Raw genomic sequence first — 15763 nt, 5'->3', positions numbered from 1 at the left:
GTCCTGCGGCGGTCCCAGGGTGGAATGAATGGGCTGGCTACAGTCAACTGCCCCCCAGAACACAGGGAGAGGAGTCAATACAAATTGGCAGCCAGAGACCAGCTCCTGAATGACAGAAAGGCGGCAGGGAGTCGAGCCTTTGTCCCCCGTGTCCTAGGACACCACCGCTGGTATTGTTCTGAATGGCACGTGAGCAGGGGCCCTTCCCCATCGGGCACGGGTGGCGGAGAGCACAATCTCTGCCATCAGCAGGCCTGTCAGAATTTGAGGCTAGCATCTTCTGTGTGGTCTCACGAACTCGAGACTTAATCTATTCCGCTTCAGCTGCCTGTAGCGCTCCACGACCAGGGTTTCTGTGAGGATTAGGCGGCATAAAGTATACGCAGGGCCCGGCTCAAGGGGGGCCGATCCCCTTTCTCTATGGCTTGAGTTCACAGACCAAGTTTGCGGGGTCTGGCCAGACCTACTGTGCTGCTCCTTCAGGGCCCGAGCCCCCTGTGCCGAAACACAGTCCCTGCCGGCTCCCCATCCCCCGGACCCCACACACTCGGCCCTTCCTTCCACCTGCAGTTGTCTCTCTCCAGCTCCTCGGCACCCACAGCCGTGAGTGAGCTGCTCCAGCCACACTCCAGTAGACAGCTCGACAGCATCTCCCCGCTCCGACCCACCCTGAACCACCCAAAAGCCACCACTCAGGACATAGGAACAAAATATGTCCCGCACAATGGCAGAAAGGTCAGAGCATAATCTTTTTCTGCGAAAAACTGGACAGGACAGTACGCAGGAGAGACACGTCTGTTTTCCAGGAAGCCTATGGCATCAAGAGGTCTGAGACCCAAGCTGGGCTTCAGATCTACCAGACGACGGAAAAGAAAAACCAGCAGGATAAATCTGCGGGGAAATGTGAGTTGGTTTTTTGGATGAGCAGTAACTCTGGGGCTCTGTCTTGACTTTTTTTAAAAAATTTTTTAAATGTTTATTTATTTTTGAGAGAGGGAGAGAGAGAGAGACAGAGTGTGAGTAGGGGAGGGGCAGAGAGGGAGACACAGAATCAGAAGCAGGCTCCAGGCTCTGAGCTGTCAGCACAGAGCCCAATGTGGGGCTCGAACTCATGAACCGCGAGATCATGACCTGAGCTGACGTCGGACGCTTAACTGACTGAGCCACCCAGGTGCCCCTTGATTTATTTTCTATCTGTGCATGTCCGTCCTGGAGGCCAATGGGGTGGAGAAAAGGGCAGACCCTGGATGAGAGACAGTCTCGGCCTCTCCACCTGTGTCACTCACCCCAAACCGGGTAAAGCAGTCATATTTGTATTTGGGGCTTGCTTAAGTTATTCTGGGGCTCAAAGCAGAATTTTACCAAACCTCTTTCAAGCCTACTACCTGTTTCAGAACAAAAGCTGCTGGAGGAGCCAGCCTGTCTTGTCCGGGATCATGTCTTCTGTGTCTGCCCCAAGGCCTGGCACCTAGCAGGCCCTCGGTAAACGTTGTGGAGACTGAACTCCTCTGGTCTGCCGTGGATCTGTGAGAAGAGAGATAAGGCAGGTAGACATTTCGAACTCTGATCCTTGGGGCTTCAAACCCAGAGTGATGGAGCCATGTACAGGAAGGTCCACAGAGCTATATGGATTTCATAAAATGCAGGGTGGAGAGGAGATCTCTTGGCTACTAGACTTATTTGGATCACTTATTCACTCGCTTAGATAAGGACAACCACTTGGAGGATTAAAAACAAAAACAAAAACAAAAAGACATAGTCATGCCTCAGACAACAGGTTTTTGGTTCTTCACAAGCACGAGAGAGAGAGAGAGAGAGAGACCTCAAATTTTGGAACCTCCAGTAGGATTACTTTTCAACCCAGCCTAAGCCAGCCCTTCCAATCCAGTTGCTAACCACAAAGAACCCAGCTGCCTGCCAGTACGATACTACCCAGGACGCTACCCACCGGGCACCCAGGATGGCGGTATTTCAGACATTTCCAGTCCACTGGTGAGTGGAGCCTGTTCTGGTCCCTCCTCCTGGGTGAGGAAAAGGTGAGCCCTGAGGCATGAAATATAGCCTCTCTTCCTGATGGCCTCCATACAGCCAGTCTCCCATCTGGCCCTCCAGGATGGTTTGTGACCTGGCCTTTAATTCTGTCTACATCTTGTTGAGTGTTACCTGTAGTAGAACATGTATCTGACAACACGTAGGACAGCAGCATGTGTTACAAGGAAATACTCCTCAACAGAAACCGTCTGGAAGGCGGGACGTCTTTGTTCTTGAAAACTACAATATAATACCACCCTAAACTGGCAGGGGGAGGCAGAGGGTTACATGTATGAGGGGAGAAACAATTAAGTGACAAAGCCAAGACATGAATACCATGTCTCAGCAGTTAAGTCTGTGAGCAAAGTCCCTATCAGATCCCCGACACGGGCAATACGCCTGCAGACTGAGCGGCTGCCACCAAGAGAACATGGGGCCAACGTGACATTTAGCTCTCCTTTACTCCCAACTAGTGCAACATTCTCTAGACAGGCCAACTCTTCCTAACAATGGTAGCAGAAATGCATGTTAGTTTTTAAAGTTATGTATTTATTTTGAGAGAGAGACAGAGTGTGTGTGTGCATGCACAAGTGGGGAAGGGGCAGAGAGAGAGGGAGAAAGAGAATCCTAAGCAGGCTCCATGCTATCACTGTGGAGCCCAATGCAGGGCTTGATCCCACAAATCATGAGATCGGGACCTGAGCCGAAACCATGAGTTGGATGCTCAACCAACTGAGCCACCCAGGAGCACCAGTGCATCCTAATTTTAACCTCTAAGAAGTGAGTAAACATGGGTATCTAACAAGACTTTAGTAACTAATAATTCACAGCTTCTGAACTTATTTACACTTTTCAAGGAATCATCTCAGAAAACCTTATGTTTTAAAATCCAGATCGCTTGCTTCTCCCTAACTATCCACAGATCACTTGTGGCTTCAGCATTGAAAGTTCTGTGTAATGTCCACAGGTCCCTGTTTCTCCTGCCCCCACCCATGAAATGTAGGTGGCACCGTCCCCCCGGCCCAAACATAACAAGACAAAACCCAGTGACCCAGCAATGGGCCTCCAACCAACTCCAGTCAGTTGCTGAACAATTTTGTCCCCTTTGTGGTTAAGAACATCGCCTGCCTCCCCTCCGTGGCTTCTGCTCTGTTAGGCAGCTTACTTAAAAAAAGAAATTTTTTTTTAATGTTTATTCTTGAGAGAGAGAGAGAGAGAGAGAGAGAGAGAGAGAGACAGAGCACAAGCAGAGGAGGGGCAGAGAGAGGGGGAGACACAGAATCTGAAGCAGGCTCCAGGCTCTGAGCGATCAGCATGGAGCCCATTGTGGGGCTCGACCTCACAAATCATGAGATCACGACCTGAACCGAAGCTGGCTGCTTAACTGACTGAGCCACCCAGGTGCCCCTATGCAGCTTACTTTTAATAGCCCAACCATGCCCTCAGACACAGTCTTCTTGCTTGCCCTGCTGCTCCCCTCTGTACTTGCTTGAAAAATTTGGAATGGAACTGGGTACAGCAAAAAGGTAAATATTTTGAAGAGAAGGGAAAGGAAAGGAAGGAGTCAAGCCTCAGGACTAATGCAACAAAGGACCTGACTACTTCCAGGTTCTTCCGTTTCCAATCTCCTCTCCAACCTCCTCTGGTGTCCAGTCCATTTTCCTAAGGTTAGCTTCCTTCACCTGGTTGGAAACTGGCCATGAGCCACTCGCACAACATACAGCCTGTCATGAGAGAGGGATTAATCTCTTTCTACAGTGTATGTGCACACACACACAATCCTAGACAAGGATTCTGAGTGACCTGGCCTCGTGCTAGGGTCTGCATGTTTGAGTCCCCTTCTCCCCAGTTCACATGTTGAAATTCTAACCCCCCAAAGTGATGGTATTAGTAGATGGCGACTTTGGGAGGTGGTTAGTTCATGAAGGAGGATTGTTGCCTTATCAAAGAGGATCCAGAGAGATCCCTAGCTCTTCCCACCACGTGAGGACACAACGAGAAGTCTGCAGCCTGGAAGAGTGCTCTTACTTGCCCCCGCCAGCACCCTGATCTCAGACTTCCAGCCTCTAGAATTGTGAGACATGAATTTCTATTGTTTATAAGCCATCCAGTCTGTGGTATTTTATAGCAGCCCGAACAGAGTAGATACACGGTAATCAAGACAATCAGGTTTTGTGCCCATTTCCATGACTATTGGGTATTATGATTGAAAGTACCGATAAAAGGATGTGGAAGGAATGGAAGGTAAATTCCTCCAAAGAAAAGGGGGGGGGTGTTGTTTCAAGATGAAAAGAAGAGTGATTACAGACCAAAAAAAATGATGCCCACTATACCTTCCTTAACCAGAATCTTTCTCAAAATACACTGCTTAAGATTGCTATGGCCCAAAGTGTCCCTCAGACAACTTTCCTGTGACTATTCTTCTCACACTCACAGGTGACATTCGTATCACATTGTTCCAGAGCCCAAGACAAGAATGTTTTAAAATCTCCAGTTGTTCATTATATGTGCAGACACACAAATACACACACACACACACACACACACACACACACACAGAGTTGTATTTTAAAGTTGTATTATAAAACCCCCCACAGGGATACCTGGGTGGCTCAGTCGGTTAAGCATCTGACTCTTAATTTCGGCTCAGGTCATGACCTCGTGGTCATGGGATCAAGCCCCAAGTTGGGCTCCACACTTGAGTGAGGAGCTGCTTGGGATTCTCTCTCTCCCTTTCTCTCTGTCCCTCCTCCTTATCATGCATATGCTTGCGCTCTCTCTATCTCTCTCTCAAAATAAATAAATAAATAAATCCACCCGTCCCACAAATTATTATCACTGTTTATACAATCAAAGTTCATTTAGGCTTACCTGCATTTTTTCCATTTTATTCTCACTTTATTCCTTCCATTTTACATGTTCCATCTGGAATCACTATCTTCCTGCCTAAAGTACATGCTTTAGAATTTTCTTTGGTGTGAGTCTATCAATAGAAAAATCTCTCCATCTTTTTGTTATGATTCTAGATTTTATGTTTGTATATTTTATTTCTTCTTACTCTTAAAAAAAATTTTTTTAATGTTTACTTATTTTTGAGAGAGAGACAGAGAGACAGAGAGAGAGCACGAGCAGGGGAGGGGCACAGAGAGGGAGACACAGAATCCGAAGGAGGCTCCAAGCTCCCAGCTGTAAGCACAGAGCCCTATGTGGAGCCCAAACCCACGAGCCATGAGAGCATGACCTGAGCCAAAGTTGGACACCCACCCGACTGGGCCACCCAGGTGCCCCTATTTCTTCTTACTCTTGAAGACTATTTGCGTGGGTATAGGATTCTATGCTGGTAGAATTTTATTCTTTCAACATATGGACCTCATCACTTTACTGGTCACTAGCTTCCATGTAATTGTTGAGAAGCCAGCTGTCACTCTAGTAGCTATTCCTTTGTTGATAACCTTTTTTTCTGTACCTGTTTTGTGATTTTCTCTTTGGTTTGGTTTTCTGTGCGTCATTGTGAAGGGGTGCATTTCTCTCTGTTTACACTGTTTGGCATATGGCGGGTCCCTTAAATCTGTGGTTTTAGTTCTAGAAATTTATCAGCAATCATCTCTTTTAATTTGCCTCTATTCCATTCTTTCCCTCTTCTTTTGGAACTGTTTTTACACTTATTTTAAGTCTTCTTACACTATCACTTGTGTTTCTCATCCTCTCCTGTATTTTTCCTTTCTTTAATTAATTTGTTTTTTGTTCTTTCTGTGCTGTGGTTGAGAGAATTTCTTTTGATCTATTTTCCAATTTACTAATTCTCTCTTCAGTCTGATCTAATGTGCTAATAATCTGATTTACTGAATTCTTAATTTAAATTATATCATTTTTAATTCTAGACATTCTATTTGGCTTTTTTTTAAACATCTGCTATATCACTTTTCATACTTTCCAATTTTTTGCTGATAAAATTGACCTTAGTAAGAGTTTTATAGTCTGTATATGATAATTCTGATCTTTTAAAATCTGTTTATGTTATATCTTTGAGCTGGTTCTTGCTCAAAGTGTCTTATTTCCTTGTATGTTTAGTTTTCCTTGAATGCATGCTGGCCACTGTACTTAAAAGTAAGATGTTTTTAGAAATAATTCAAAGCTAACAAAGATAAAGTTACCTTCCTTCAGAAAGGACTTTTGTTTTCTTTGCTCATCACCAGTCTGGGATCACCTTAATCCAAGTTCAGGGCTGGAAGTTGTTTTGGACCAAGGTGATGTTAACTCAGGCTGCAAGGCTGGGGGGGGGAGGGAGGGAGGGAGAGGAAGAAGGAGGAGGAAGAGAAGGAGGAGGAGGGGAGAAAAAGAAAAGGAAGAAAAGGAGGAGAAGGAGGAGGGGAAAGGGAAGGATGAGGAGGAATGAAGAGAAACTGAATAAAGAAGGAATCACTTTTGATTCATCATTTTGAGGATGAAACCAACCAGGTACCAGCTTAATAGGTATATGGAAGAATGGGTATCAGACTTACATCTTGAGCTGCAAATCCTTGGCTTTAATTTCTGTTTCCCCTGTCACAAAAGAGGTCCTCACAACTACAGCTCAGACAGCAGTTGTTTCTTCCATAGTAGCTAATGCCCTCAGAGTAAAAGTTGCTTTCAGTGAGTAACTCACATTTCCAAGATTTTGCCTTGGTAATTCTTCCCTAACAACTAGGCTCCATAGCACTTTAAAATTGTAATTTTGGGGTGCCTGGGGGGCTCAGTCGGTTCAGTATCTGACTCTTGATTTCAGCTCAGGTCATGACCCACGGTTTGGTGGGTCTGAATCCCGCTCTGGCTCTGTGCTGACAGTGCAGAGCCTGCCTGGGAATCTCTTTCTTTGGCCCTCTCTCTGACCCTCCCCGATTTTGTTCTGTCTCTCAAAATAAATAAATAAACTTAAAAAATTTTTTTAATTGTAATTTTTATATTTCATCTGGAGTTTTGATTTTTCCAAGAAGAAAAGCTAATCGAAATTTCCTACCTAAGCATTTCAGGAGTTATTATTATATCACATGTTAATAACAAATGTCAAAGCATAAATTATAAAAGTAATCTGAGATACCATTATCAGAGGTATATTATTAAAGTTATAGTAAACTTCTTTTCAAAATTCTTTGTATGCATACATCAACATTATTCTATATAAACCTATGTTACTAGCTAGTAACTTTTGCCCAATAGGATCATTTTCCATGTTAATATAGATCTCACCATTTATAATGCTTGGATAAGAACCACATCTAACACTTACTGAGGACTTACTACATGCATGGACTTTCAATGTAATTAATTCATTTAATCTTTGGAACAACTTTCTGAAATAAATTTTAATAGGTTATGAAGCTATTGTAGAGATTTTAAAACATTTTCTCGATTAGGAAAAATAGGCAAAAAAGATATTAAATAATGTGATCAGAATCACACAGGTGATAAGTGGTAGGGCCAGATTTGAGTTCTGACAGACTGACTCCCAAGACTCTGCTTAATTTTTTTTAAGTTTATTTATTTATTTTGCGAGTTTGGGAGGGGCAGAGAGGGAGGGAAGGAGGGGCAGGGAGAGAGAAGAAGAGAGAATCCCAAATAGGCTCCGCACTGCTAGTGTGAAGTCTGAGGTGGGGCTTGAACCCGTGAACTGTGAGATCATGACCTAAACTGAAATCAAGAGCTTAACTGACTAAGCCACCCGGGCATCCCTGAGGCCTATGCTTGTAAGAGCTGTGAGTACATAGCATTTCACTGTATTCCACTTAATGTATTAAATCAAGCCACATACTCATGGATTATTAAATTATTCAAAGTCTGTTTTGCTATTATATAAAAATAAGTTAAAAAAATTCCTTGCCATACATCTTTATGTACTTATTTACCTATGTCCTCAGAATAAATACCTGCAAAGAGAACTGCCATGTCAATACTATACATGTTTAGGGTCACCTGGATGGTTAGTTAGTTGAGAATCCGACTCTTGATTTAAGCTCAGGTCATGGTCCCAGGGTACTACCCCCATGTCTAGCTCCATGTTGAGCTCTGCGTCAAGCCCCATGTCAGGCTCGGCTTTAAGAGTGGAGGCTGCTTAAGACTCTCTCTCTCTCTCTCTCTCTCTCTCACACACACACACACACACACACACACACAAAGAGTGTATACATTGAAAATTTTAGATTTTGATACATATTGCCAAATTGCCCTCCAGAAAGTTTTGCCAGTTCACAGTCCCTCCATCACATCAATTTAATAAAAGTGCCAATTCATTGCCAGCATGCTTTTTAGCCCTGAGTTTTGTTAATATTTCCCTTCTTTGATGCTCTGAGCATTATACTCTGCATTTCTTTCCAAACTGTGCTTCTGAACTGTGACTGTCTGGCGGGCTATCTGGATCCCTATGTACTGCATTTCCTCTGTTCAGCCTTGACTTTGCTCTGCTTTCCCCCCTTTCATTAGTTTGTCCCGTGGAAAGTTCATCATGCTGGTTACATTTCCTTTCAGGACAGAAAGCGGCCTTTAGGATGCAGGATTATTCAGAGTCTCTCAAACCACATTTTCTGGTTAGGATGCAGTTACCTGAGTGACAAAGATATTAATTTCAAGGCTCCAAGTATTTTCTCTCTTTATGCTCCAGAATCTGCTCACTTCCTCTCACCTCTCTAATCATAGAAACTGAATGACTGGCAGTATCTCAGCAGTTTTTTCCAAGCCTGTAAAGTCTTCTACTTAACAGTGGGCGGGCTTTAGAGAATGCAGATTGAAACCTGTTGCATTACGGAAGGTGAATCCACAACCCATCTAAGAGCTGTGTTATTATGGTCAAACAACTTCAGTCTAGAGACTGGAACAGAATTTTCAAGGTAACTCTCCTTCCTCCCTTCCTTCCTTCCTTGTTTCCTTCCTCACACATTTCTTTCTATATCATTTAAAAAAAAAGTTTTTATTTGCTTATTTATGGGGGGGGGAATGAGTTGGGGGGGGGCAGAGAGAGACGGAGACACAGAATCCAAAGCAGGCTCCAGGCTCTGAGCTGTCAGCACAGAGCCCGACGTGGGGCTTGAACTCACAGACCGCGAGATCATGACCTGAGCCGAAGTCAGACGCTTAACCGACCCAGCCACCCAGGCGACCCCCAAAAGAACAATTCTTAAAATTCCACTTCTCTCTTCATTCTACTTCTCTCATATATTCCATATCCTTCCCCCTTGTATTTCTCTCTCAAATTTCCTCCCTACAGTTTGCCTGTTACCCCTTATCTTTCCCCTTTTCTTCCAAATCTGCAACTGAAGCTCAGAGAGTACCTCTAAAAATGGCAGATTTCCTTGGAGGGCAAAGGAGAGAGAAAAAACTGAGCAGAGGAAACTGAAAAACAAGATCCTTCTTCCATGGAAGGCAATGGAAATGCTAGAAAATGGAAAAAACTATATGCTAATCATTTTTCATCCCAGCAGAAACACAATGCACGGTGTTTTAACAGGAGTCCAAATATTTTCTGGTCCTTTCCTTCTGATAAGCTGATGAACAGGAGTGATAATGTGCAGGTAAACCCTGTGGCTGGGTGGGGGTGTCAGGACAATGAAGTGACCAGGTGTGATTTCCTGACTTGGGGGAGACAAGAGAGTTACACTTGGCTGTCACCGATATTAGAGCAAGCCAATGCCACAGTGCCAAAAAAATGTTAGAGATTGGAGAAAGGAGTCTCAAAGGTCCTGAGCTTATCATGTTCTAAACTCTGTTCTTTGGAACACTAGGTCACATTTAGATAGTTGGTGGCGGGGGGGGGGGGGGGGGGGCGGGGAGGAGGAAGAAAAAGAAACTATAAACTAAACAGTCAAACAATATTCCTTACTACAGGATCGCTCTGACATGTTATATGGTGATATGAATTACATATCTCCATGAGGAAGATATGAAATGTTGCTTTAATATATTTTTCATTTTTTTAAACATTTATTTATTTTTGACAGAGAGAGACAGAGTGTGAGCAGGGGAGAGGCAGAGAGAGAGGGAGACACAGAGTCTGAAGCAGGCTCCAGGCTCCGAGCTGTCTAACGTGGGGCTCGAACCCATCAACCGGGAGATCATGACCTGAACCGAACTTGGATGCTTAGCTGACTGAGCCACCCAGGAGCCCCAATATCTCTTTATTTGACCACAGGACTCTTCTCCTTCTGGAAGCCCTAATTTTCACAACAAAATTTGGGTAAGAGTGGGTATATTTGTATTTCTGTCTTCATTTTTATGGATGAGATGCTTTATAGCTCCACATGCTTTATTTGGTAACAACACACAGTGACTGTGGGGGGAACCGTACAATAGGATGCAAAGGATTTCTTTATGTTTAAAATGTTGTAAGGCATTAAAGATTTGAATTTTTCTAAACACCCTTTAAGCTGACTTAAAAAAAATACATGCCAATCATAGAAAATTTATAAAATATATGTGATCCAGAAGATATGGAAAATCTTATCAAGAAGAGAGCGCACAATTCCAGGATACTGAGTTATCCAGAAATAATCCTCTTAACGTGTTGTGTATTTGTTCTTGTGTTTGTACGTAATACGATGTGAGCATGTGAATGTGTACACATAGGTTTTTAGCAAAATTAGGGTTATAATAGGTATGACACTTTGCATCGCTTCAACACATTATTTTTAAGGGCTATTCCTTCATTTGTATGGCTGAACTAAATTTATTGAACTCTTTCCATGTCAGCAAATACCTATCTCTAATCTTTCACTGTTCTAAGTAACACCATGATGACCATCTTGTATATAAATCTTTGTTTTTACTTCTGCTTAATTTTCTCAAGATATATACCCCAAACTGTAATTGCTACATTAAAAACTTAAAAAAAAATCTGCTACATGTCACCACACTGCTTTAGAGAAAGATACATGATACTTATTGCATAGACCTCATTTCACGTTAGCACATGAAGGATGCTCTCATCTATTTTAACAGCTGCCTGGCATTCACTGTATAAAATAACCTACAATTTCTTAAGTTTATTTATTTATTTTGACAGGTGGGGAGAGGCAGAGAAAGGTGGGGGAGAGAGAGAATCCCAAGCATGCTCCATGCTGTCAGTGCAAGAGCCAACGTGGGGCTCAATCCCACAAACTGTGAGATCGTGGCCTGTGCCGAAAATCAAGAGTCTGACGCTTAACGGACTGAGCCCTCCAGGCATCCCTGTATTACCAATTTTTAAACCAGTTGTCTATTGATGGACATTTGTGTGATTACCAAAGAGAAGAAAAAAGAAAAGAAAAGAAAAGAAAAGAAAAGAAAAGAAAAGAAAAGAAAAGAAAAGAATACCATTTCAAATGTGTACAGAAATATGCAGACCATGTTCTTAGAAGCAGAACACTCTGCGAGTGTTCTGCAAGATGAACAAACATTTCTAACACATTTTAACTTGACAAACGAACGATGTCTTGCAATACAAGTAGTACATGATGCCGAATGTCACGTGATCACAACTGAGCCAATGGTTCTTCTCTCTCTCACTGCAGGATTGTGGGTGATGGTCTCCCACGCTCAGATGCTTGGTCTCAGGCTGTGGTGTTTGGCAGAGATCAGTGATTTTTCAGATGGTTGGAAGGTGCCCACAACTGGAACTAGTGTATTTTTTGTCACTTCAAAGCACTATGGGCAGTCCTTTGCTTTTCCACCCAAGAGCAAGCTTAGGAATGCTTTGCTTCATTCTAGGTCATTGGACAGGTTACTTGTTAAAGTTGTATGAAAAAAAAAAAAGATTCCATTGAGCCAATAGATAGCAGTGATTCCGTTAGTGATCATGAAAAGTAAATCTCCACAATAACCCCCCTCTTTCTTGTCTCCCTCACACCAGCCACGAAGGTTTTCAAAGGTAAGTGTAGGTTGATTTATTTTTCTTTATATTTTATATTTTCTTTATTATTTTGTATTATGTTACAGTATTGTAATCATTTTTATATGAATATTCTTGGGTTGTGGAGCGAATCGTCTCAGTTTCCATTATTTCTTATGGGGAAATTCACTTTGGTATAGTAGTGCTTTGGATTACAAGCATGTTTCCGGAACGAATTATGCTGACAAACCAAGGTTTTACTGTATTAACAAAATCCCACATGGAGATTGTGCTGCTTTATATTCAAAACAATAATAGTATGAAAGGGCTTGTTTTCCCTGTTTAAGTGCAGCCCTTGGTAAGAACAGAATGCTCTGGCATTCTGTGTTGGTAAATTATTAACAACTGGACTTCCAGCAAGAAAAAAACTTAGGTTTAGCTCTCTCCCTCTTCTCCTCTGTTTATTCGTTCATTCATTCATTCATTCATTCATCTTAAAGTAGGCTCCATGCCCATTTGGGGCTCCAATACAACACTGAGATCAAGAGTCGCCAGCACTTTTCACAGAGCTAGAACAAACAATCTTAAAATTTGTATGGAACCACAAAAGACCCTGAATAGCCAAAGCAATCCTGAAAAAGAAAAGCAAAGCTGGAGGTATCAAGATTCTGGATTTCAAGCTATATTACAAAGCTGTAGTCATCAAGAAAGTATGGTAGTGGCACAAAAACAGACACATAGATCAATGCAACAGAAGAGGAAACCCAGAAATGGACCCACAACTATATGGTCAACTCATCTTCAACAAAGCAGGAGAGAATATCCAATGGAATAAAGACAGTCTCTTCAGCAAGTGGAGCTGGGACAGCGACATGAAGAATGAACCTGGACCACTTTCTTACCCCAGGCACAAAACTAAACTCAAAATGGAGGAAAGACCTCAATGCGAGACTGGAAACCATCACACCCCTAGAGGAAAACACAGGCATCAACCTCTTTGACCTTGGCTGCAGCAGCTTCTTACTAGACATGTTGCCGGAGGCCAGGGAAACAAAAGCAAACATGACCTACTGGGGCTTCATCAAGATAAAAAGCTTCTGTACGGCAAAGGAAACAATCAACAAAACTAAAAGTCTATGGAATGAGAGAAGGTATTTGCAAAACACGTATCTAATAAAGGGTTAGCATCCAAAACCTATAAAAGACGAATCAAACTCAACACCCCAAAAACAAATAGTCCAGTTAAGAAATGGGCAGAAGACATGAATAGACATTTCTCCAAAGAAGACCTACAGATGGCTAACAGGCACAGGAAAAGATACTCAACATCACTCATCATCAGGGAAATACAAATCAAAACCACAATGCAGGACACCTGGTTGGCTCAGTCGGTTAAGCGTCAGACTCTTGATTTTGGCTCACATCATGATCTCACCATCATGGGATGGAGTCCTGGGTCCGGCTACATGTGGACAGCCCAGAGCCTACTTGGGATTCTCTCTCTCCCTTTCTCTCTGGCTTTCCCCAGTTCATGCTCCCTCTCTCTCAAAATAAAAACAATAAACAAAAACAAAAACCCACAATGGGACTGTCAACCTGTAAGAATGGCTAAAATTAACACAGGAAACAAGAAGTTGGTGAGGATGTGGAAAAAGGGGAACCATTTTACACTCTTGGTAGGAATGCAAACTGGTGTAGCCACTCTGGAAAACAGTATGGAGGTTCCTCAAAAAGTTAAAAATAGAACTACCCCAAGGGGCACCTCAGTGGCTCAGTCGGTTAAGTGTCTGACCTCGGCTCAGGTCATGATCTCGCAGTTTGTGGGTTCGAGCCCCACGTCGGGCTCTGGGATGACAGCTTGGAGCCTGGAGCCTGCTTCAGATTCTGTGTCTCCCTGTCTCTCTGCCCTTCCCCTGTTCATGCTCTGTCTCCCTCAAAAATAAATAAACATTAAAAAAAAAATAGAACTACCCTAAGACCCAAAAATTGCACTACTAAGTATTTGCCCAAAGGATACAAAAATACAAGATCGAATAGGCACATGTACCCCAATGTTTATAGCAAAATTACAAATAATGGCCAAACTGTGGAGAGAGCCCAAACATCCATCAACTGATGAATGGGTAAATTAGATGTGGTACGTGTGTGTGTGTGTGTGTGTGTGTGTAATTAGAAATAATATATTAATGATATTATTATATGTAATAAATATAAATAATATATTTATAAGTAATATGACATATAAAATAATATAAATAATATAATAATTATAAAATATATACAATTGAATATTACACAGCCATCAAAAAGAATGAAATCTTGCCATTCACAATGATGTAGATGGGGCTACAGTGTATTGTGCTAAGCAAAATCGGTCAGAGAAAGGCAAATATCATATTATTTCACTCATATGTGGAATTTAAGAAACAGACTGATGAACATAGGCAAAGGGAAAAAAATTGGGAGGCAAACTATAAGAGATGGTTAAATGTTAAGAACAAACTGAGGGTTGATGGAGGGAGGAGGTGGGGTATGGGCTACATGGCTGATGGGTATTAAGAAAGGCACTTGGGACGAGCACTGGGTGCTATATGTAACTGATGAATCACTCAATTCTACTCCTGAAATCAATATTACACTGTATGTTAACTAACTAGAACTGAAATAAAATTTTGAAAAAAAAAAAATTGTCACATGCTCTATCAACTGAGCCAGCCAGGTGCCCCTCTTCTTGCACTTTAAAGATGTCATTTTCACATGTTCTTGAGAAGGCTGCTGTCACATTTAGCTTTATTTCTCTAGATGTAATGTATTATTTTTATGCTTAAAAAGTTTTTTTTAATGTTTATTTATTTTTGAGAGACAGAGACAGAGCACGAGTGGAGGAGGGGCAGAGAGAGAGACAACAGAATCTGAAGCAGGCTCCAGGCTCCGAGCTGTCAGCACAAAGCTCAATGCAGGGCTCAAACTTACGTACCGTGAGATCATGACCTGAGCCAAAGTCGGACACTTAACCAAGCCACCCAGGTGCCCCTATTTTTATGCTCCCTAACGTTCATTTATTCCTTTTTAATGTTCTTTCTTTCTTTGTGTAGATTCAAGTTTCTGACCAAACCATTTTCCTTCTCTCTGAAGAACGTATTTTAACATTTCTTGCAAGGGAGATCCACTGCCAACAAATTCCCTTAATTTTTGGTTGTCTGAGAAAGTCTTTCCTTTTCTCTTTTGAAGATACTTTCACAGCACACAGAATTCTAAATTGGTGTGGTGATTTTATTTTTGTCTTTCTCTCTCAACACTTCAAATATTTCTCTCCACTCTCTTGCTTGTGTGGCTTCTAAGGGTAAGGTGGGTGCAACTGTTATCTTTGTTCCTTTTTAGGTAAGCTTTCCCCCCCTTCAAGAATTTTTCTTACTTTTTGAAAATTCTGTAGGTTTAATATGATATGTGTAGCTATAGTTTTTCCTTTTTATGCTTTTTTTTTTTTAATTTTTGCATTTATCTTGCTCTGTGTTTCTGAGTTTTGGATCTGTGGCTTGGTGTCTGACATTGATCTGGAGGAAATTCTCAATCATTATTGCTGTAATGCAGTAATGCAGCAATATCCAACAATGCTGTTGGATATTGTTGGATATTCCATTCCATTTAAAAAAAAAGTTTTTTTTAATGTTTATTTATTTTTGAGAGAGAGAGACAGAATGTGAGTGGGGGAGGGGCAGAGTGGAGGAGACACAGAATCCCAAGCAGGCTCCAGGCTCTGAGCTGTCAGCACAGAGCCCAGTGTAGGGCTCAAACCCATGAACTGCATGATCATGACCTGAGCCAAAGTTGGACTAACCAACTGAGCCACCCAGGCGTCCTTCTGTTCCATTTTTTACAGGCTTTTTTTTTTTACCCTGG

General features: G+C 42.2%; 1 protein-coding gene across 1 annotated transcript in view; it reads right to left on the bottom strand.

Moving 5' to 3' along the window:
- Window positions 1–1190: 1190 nt before the first annotated feature.
- The window catches only part of LOC102965809, a 39194-nt gene continuing 24621 nt past the window's right edge, over window positions 1191–15763 (bottom strand). The window contains exons 4-5 of the mRNA XM_042956234.1: window positions 1363–1524; window positions 1191–1209 (exon numbers count right to left, since the gene is read on the bottom strand). Coding sequence (XP_042812168.1) covers window positions 1191–1209; window positions 1363–1524 — 181 coding nt within the window. The remainder of the gene's footprint in view (window positions 1210–1362; window positions 1525–15763) is intronic.

Source organism: Panthera tigris, chromosome A1, assembly GCF_018350195.1.
Source record: "Panthera tigris isolate Pti1 chromosome A1, P.tigris_Pti1_mat1.1, whole genome shotgun sequence".
Lineage (NCBI taxonomy): Eukaryota > Metazoa > Chordata > Mammalia > Carnivora > Felidae > Panthera > Panthera tigris.
The sequence above is the reverse complement of the archived record's forward strand: the minus strand, read 5'-3'. Positions and strand labels throughout refer to the sequence as shown.